Source organism: Phaethon lepturus, unplaced genomic scaffold, assembly GCF_000687285.1.
Source record: "Phaethon lepturus isolate BGI_N335 unplaced genomic scaffold, ASM68728v1 scaffold33396, whole genome shotgun sequence".
NCBI lineage: Eukaryota > Metazoa > Chordata > Aves > Phaethontiformes > Phaethontidae > Phaethon > Phaethon lepturus.
The window spans coordinates 5,631-12,173 of NW_010546126.1; the positions used below are offsets into that span (position 1 = coordinate 5,631).

At 39.9% G+C, this 6,543-nt stretch overlaps 1 protein-coding gene across 1 annotated transcript; it reads left to right on the forward strand.

Annotated features, from left to right (window-relative positions):
• The first annotated feature begins 1,259 nt into the window (after positions 1–1,259).
• Positions 1,260–5,007, forward strand: FLRT3 (fibronectin leucine rich transmembrane protein 3). The gene is made up of 2 exons (XM_010289201.1): positions 1,260–1,297; positions 2,397–5,007. The coding sequence occupies exon 2, from the start codon at positions 2,442–2,444 to the stop codon at positions 4,389–4,391; it is 1,950 nt and encodes a 649-aa protein (XP_010287503.1). The 5' UTR covers positions 1,260–1,297; positions 2,397–2,441; the 3' UTR covers positions 4,392–5,007.
• The last annotated feature ends 1,536 nt before the right edge of the window (positions 5,008–6,543 follow it).

Consider the following 6,543-nt stretch of genomic DNA (forward strand, 5'->3'; position numbering starts at 1 on the left):
TCAAAGACCTGATACAGATGCCTAGCTAGTCCCCAATTCAGAATTGGCACCTTGCAAATGTGAAATATTAATACAGTATTTTATCAAAAACGTTTCTTCTTTCATCCAGTAACTAATGAATGGTAACTAGCTCCCTTTACTTTTAAAACTAAGGAAGGGATCATCATCATCTACCTCAGTTTACCGAGAACACAAAGCAAGCGACCATTTTGACCTCCCAAAATCATTTACAAAAATTTTGTTACTGTATATCAGTTCAGGATGACTTTATTTTCTATTGAAAGGAAAATATAGTTCCAGCAAGACTTCAGTAACATGAGACTAAACAGCAAAACGTTTTCTTAAAGACCTCTGTGTTTTGCTGAAATACCAATATTTTGGGGAAAGGAGATGGGCTGGTCATGTATACAGGAAGCAGAGTGTGATTTATATAAGGGATTATTTACAAATAATTAAGGGCATTATTTATATAATGCACTTTATATTCACAACTCTGAATACTAGTGTCCACCAGTTGTTACTAATTCCAATTCTTTTATTTGTTTTTCTTTTCACAGGAAATTAAGAGTTCAAGGAAAGCTTTAAAAGGGGAGTTTTCTGGGAAGGAATATTTTTGTGGGGTTTTTTGGATGAAGAAAACCATCTGAATTGCCTTATGTTTCTATGGTAGCATAACCTGCGTTCTTGCAGCACAGGAGGAATTCTTTCCTGCATTACAAATTTGGAAGAAGTGTTAAAAAGTGAGAGTTGGAAGATGATTCTCTCAAGGAGGTGGGGATATATCGGGATGTAGCTACTGTACAAAATTTATACTTGGATAATCCTGGATAGGAGAAAGCAGCTCTGTTCCTGACCTCCCAAAGAGCCTACTATCCTTCAAGCCTCAGCATAATGAATAGTTTCCATCATGCGGCGCTGAAGTTACCACCTCTGACTACTACGCTGCACAGAAGAGTTTGTGAGAGTTACAAAGGAAGTAATTCCCGCTAAAGGCATCACAGCAAACAAAAGAGGCTCTTCATTCACAGACTTTACACGAGGACAAAAATCGAGGGAAGCTGAAGCTTTTCTACGCCCCGGCCTGGTGTGCTTATGTACCATGATAAATCTTGGTTGGAATGCTCATTGAGTATCGTGCCAGGAGCCAGGAAACACACACCATTGAGCAGGACCGTCTGAGTAAACACCGCCGAGAAAAACACGGCTCCATGGAGTAAACCGTAAGAGTGACTCCTGAGAAAGACATCCCTTCACTGGATATCCTCAAGCACAAAATTTACTCATACCTTTAAATACGGTAGGATCAATATTAATTTATTTTCCTTTTTGTGCCTCAGAGAATAAAGTTCAATTAATACATGAACCCACAAGAGAAAAGGTCATGACACCGCTTAATGCATAGGTCATCTTGCAGAAGTTCTCACAACCCTAATTACAATGGTAATTGAATTATGTTGTCTTAAAAGCTATAAAAATGCTAATTACCTGAGCTTAATGTACAAACTCACTACCAATGCAAAGTACAATTTCAGTTTCAAGAGTTAAGTCACATTATCCTGCCCTGCACAGTTTCAACTAATAAGATGGGAAAATGTGGTTAATTATTAGTGTACTGCTTAGTAAGATGACTTTTGAGAATGACAAACATTTAAACATGAAATTAAGCATGTAATGAAATATTCCACCCAGTCAACCAGAAAGCCATAGCTCTACCAGCTCCATCAGGTTGTTCGCCACCTACCAGTTGTAACGTTCACCTTTCTAAGCATTCCAGTTCAAAACCCAAGATAAGCAGACTGCAGTATTTGCAAGATACGCAACGTGACATTGAGCACTCGGAAAACCTTGGGAAAAAAGTCTTTAGCTGGCCCTGGCTCTTTCGTCTGCATTTTATGCTTTGCCGTTAGGACCTTTTTTGAACCGCCAAAATAGTTACCACTAAACTTGTGGGTTTGGTTAAAGGTTTTGCAGTTCACTTAAGGGCTCCTGGGTCATTAGCTGTCTTAGGAATTATTATTTTTCAGAGATAGAATGATTTACTTCAACTCTGGTGTGACTTAGCTCTGTGCTTATCTGGTATCTGCAAACAAAGATTGTCTCTGTGCATGAAATGTGAAGGAATCCTTAGAAAGAGCATTCTTGCTTGAGCAAAACAACTCATAGATCAGACATACTTGCCTGTGTATTTTCAATTACTATGCAGAATAACCTATTAATTGAATTAGTACAAGTAGTAGTACAATTACTGATGTAAGGAAAAAAGTCAAAAGTGTCTACAAGCTTGAATTGTAATTTAATATGCATGTTTCAGATGTCTTCTGTAATGTTGAAGTTGAATTTTCATTGCAGTTTCTTCACTGATGATCTGGATAATTTTGTTTGTTTGGTTTTTTTAGATTGTTGAAGATCAGAACTGTATACAAATCTCATCATTCCTGACCATGATTAGTGTAACCTGGAGCATCTTCCTAGTTTGGACTAAAATAGGGCTGTTACTTGACATGGCACCTTATTCTGTTAGTGCCAAACCATGCCCTTCAGTATGTCGCTGTGATGTGGGTTTCATATATTGTAATGATCGCGATTTGACGTCTATTCCTACAGGAATCCCAGAGGATGCTACTACCCTCTTCCTTCAGAACAATCAAATAAATAATGCTGGGATTCCTTCAGAACTGAAGAACTTGCTTAGGGTGGAAAGAATATACTTATACCACAACAGCCTAGATGAATTCCCCACTAACCTCCCTAAGTATGTTAAGGAACTGCATTTGCAGGAGAATAATATAAGGACCATTACTTATGATTCACTTTCACAAATTCCTTATCTGGAAGAACTGCATTTGGATGATAATTCCGTTTCCGCTGTTAGCATCGAGGATGGAGCTTTCCGGGACAACATCTATCTCAGACTTCTTTTTCTCTCTCGAAATCACCTTAGCACCATCCCCTGGGGTTTGCCTAAAACGATAGAAGAGCTACGCTTGGATGATAATCGTATTTCCACAATTTCAGAGCTGTCCCTTCAAGACCTTACAAATCTAAAACGCCTCGTTTTAGACGGAAATCTTCTAAATAATCATGGATTAGGAGACAAAGTCTTCATGAATCTAGTCAATCTTACAGAACTGTCATTGGTCCGCAATTCGCTCACAGCCGCACCGGTAAATTTGCCGGGAACAAACCTAAGAAAGCTTTATCTTCAAGAAAACCACATCAACCGTGTGCCACCCAATGCTTTCTCTTACTTAAGGCAGTTGTATCGACTAGATATGTCCAATAACAATCTTAGCAATTTACCTCAGGGTGTCTTTGATGATCTGGACAACATAACTCAACTTTTTCTTCGCAACAACCCTTGGCACTGCGGGTGCAAAATGAAATGGGTACGCGACTGGTTACAATCATTGCCTTTAAAAGTTAACGTACGTGGACTGATGTGTCAGGCACCGGAAAAAGTACGTGGAATGGCTATCAAAGACCTCAACGCAGAACTCTTTGATTGTAAGGATGATGGCATGATAAGCACTGTCCAAATCACTACTGCAGTACCAAACACGTTGTACCCGGCCCAGGGACACTGGCCGGTTTCTGTGACCAAACAACCAGACATCAAGACTCCCAACCTAAATAAAAACTACAGAACCACAGCAAGCCCGGTACGCAAAATCATTACAATATTTGTAAAATCCGTAAGCACGGAGACTATTCACATCTCCTGGAAAGTTGCACTACCAATGACTGCTTTAAGACTGAGCTGGCTCAAGATGGGTCACAGCCCTGCCTTTGGATCTATAACTGAAACGATAGTTACAGGCGACAGAAACGACTATTTGCTCACGGCTCTCGAACCAGAATCGCCATACCGTGTGTGCATGGTTCCCATGGAAACCAGCAACATCTATCTCTCCGATGAAACGCCCGAATGCATCGAGACTGAGACGGCACCCCTTAAGATGTACAACCCTACCACGACCCTCAACCGGGAGCAGGAGAAAGAACCTTACAAAAACTCCAGCTTGCCTTTGGCCGCCATCATCGGCGGCGCAGTGGCGCTGGTGGCCATAGCGCTGCTGGCCCTGGTCTGCTGGTACGTCCACAGAAACGGGTCCCTGTTCTCCCGGAACTGCACCTACAGCAAGGGACGCCGGAGAAAAGACGACTATGCCGAAGCGGGAACCAAGAAGGACAACTCCATCCTCGAAATCAGGGAGACTTCTTTCCAGATGATACCAATAACCAACGACCAAGTGTCCAAGGAGGAGTTTGTAATACACACCATTTTCCCACCTAACGGCATGAATCTGTACAAGAACAGCCACAGTGAAAGCAGCAGTAACAGGAGCTACAGAGACAGTGGTATTCCAGATTCAGATCATTCACACTCATGATACTGAACGACACGAAAGACTGCTGTGGGTTTTGTTGGGTTTTTTGGTTTTGTTTTGTTTTTTAAAGAAAACGAGGAAAGACTGACTTAACGGTTGCTGTTCTACTACAAAACACTGGATTAAAAGACTGACAAAGCAATGTACTGTACATTTGCCATATAATTTATATTTAAGAACTTTTTATTAAAAGTTTCAAATTTCAGGCTACTGCTGCGATTAATGTAGTGGGGATACCTGACCACAATTCTATATTTTAGTATTTTTTAGTAATTTGTACTGTATTTTCCTTGCTAATATTGAAGTTACAAACCATTTAACTTTTGTGTTCTACTGAGTAAGATGACTTGTTGACTGTGAAAGTGAATTTTCTTGCCGTGTTGAGCAGTCAGAACATTCATCTGAGATCCTTGTTAAGTGTAAGCACAGGCCATTTTTCACTTTGGTATCAATAAAATTATGTTGAACCTGGCAAATCAGGAAGATCAAGAGGTGGTTGCAAAAGCTCACAGAACATTCAATGTTGGGTCTATCAAATCTGTAAACCACAACAATATTCAATAAACAAAAATGCGTGTAGTAATGGGCAATATCAGCTGTCTGGATATATCCATTCAACAATGGTGAAATCCAATTTAAATGAAAATAATCAAATCAATGACATGCACGAGACTGAAGCTGTTGACACATGTTAAAAAAAAAAGAAAGCATAATCAAATTCCTAACAAGGAATTTAAAAATATGTGCTAGCCTTTACAAACCAATGGGGTAGATATGGTTTAGGGACAGATTACTGGTTATCAAAGCCAGCGGTCTGCTTATTACAGAGAAGACAGCAATAGACTGTCACGGGCATTTGAGAGGCAAGGGCAGGAGGACAGAGACAACACTTAGAAACTGCTTTGAACAGAGAAAGGGTTGAAGTGCAGTTTCATAAGAAAAACAAAAAGAACAGGACAAAAAAACACAGGCAATATAAGCAAGGTCTCAAAAACTTTAGTCACAAAGGTAAACAAACAATTGGGGAATACAGCTATTGTAAAGCGTATACTCAAACAGTATACAGGTATGTGTTCAATATACTGCCGTTACAGTCAGGAATACTGCCCATTACTGTCACAGTTTTCCAGAAATTCCTTGATAAATCTGTAAGGTAACGTTTCTTTCTGCCTTCTTACTGAACTATGAGCTACTTCATGTCTAAACCCCAAGCCACTCTTTGTTGCCGTAATAGTTTGTTTCTTCAACTAAAAACCAAAGTGCTTTGTACGCTCTTTGGCCAGTCTTGTATGTGCCTTGATCCAACGCTACATGTATCAACCTTCTAAAAACTTAAAAAAAAAAAAAAAAAAAAAAAAAAGGAAAAAATAAAATACCCACTTTTTCATACATGACCTAACTATGAAAAATATTGGTCTTATTGATGAATAAAGTTGGAAAAATTACTTCAAAATAATGCCACGCATCTGCAGTGCACTGATAGGAAACCCACTCGGAAGCTACTACTATGCAGGTCATGAGCTTCACCTGTTTCTGTGTTCAGCTTGACAGTATCACACTTCCAGGATTTCTTTATTATTAATTACTTGGAAAACAAGTTTTCAGAAGTTTGAAGTGTGTCAACAATGAAAGGGAGGGAAGACATGGAGTGACAACCTTCCGAGATTGGAAGGATTTTCTTTTCAATAGAAATAGCAAAAACAGGTAATATTTTGGACAATATCTCAAACAAGAAGGAATGTATAACAAATGCAGTTAAATTTTAAGAGAATTTTAGCAGTGCTTGGCCAGTCCATTTCCCTAAGAGTGGTAAAGGATGGAAGATTACAAGAAGAAACAATGACAAACACCGAGACTGATGGTTTCAGCATTCAGCCTGCAAACAATTCTCCTGCCAGGGACCCATCTAACTGCACAGACCCAAAACTTCCAGTAACGCACAGCTCTCTTCATCCTCATTTTCCACACGTGCCCAGGGAAGTTCCTCTCCAAACCCCCTGTGCCATGGTACTGCTTCCTCAACCTCGCCTTCAAAAATGCCTCCTGTAGTTCCTAAGCAGCAGAGGAGTCCCAGATGGAGGAGGAGCACTGTGCTTCCCTGCCAACCTTACACAAATCACGTCTTCTCCTTCACATGGAGCACTGATGGGATCCA

Excerpts from the sequence above, each read along its gene's own strand:
- FLRT3 (XM_010289201.1), top strand. The coding sequence starts at position 2,442 with ATGATTAGTGTAACCTGGAGCATCTTCCTAGTTTGGACTAAAATAGGG.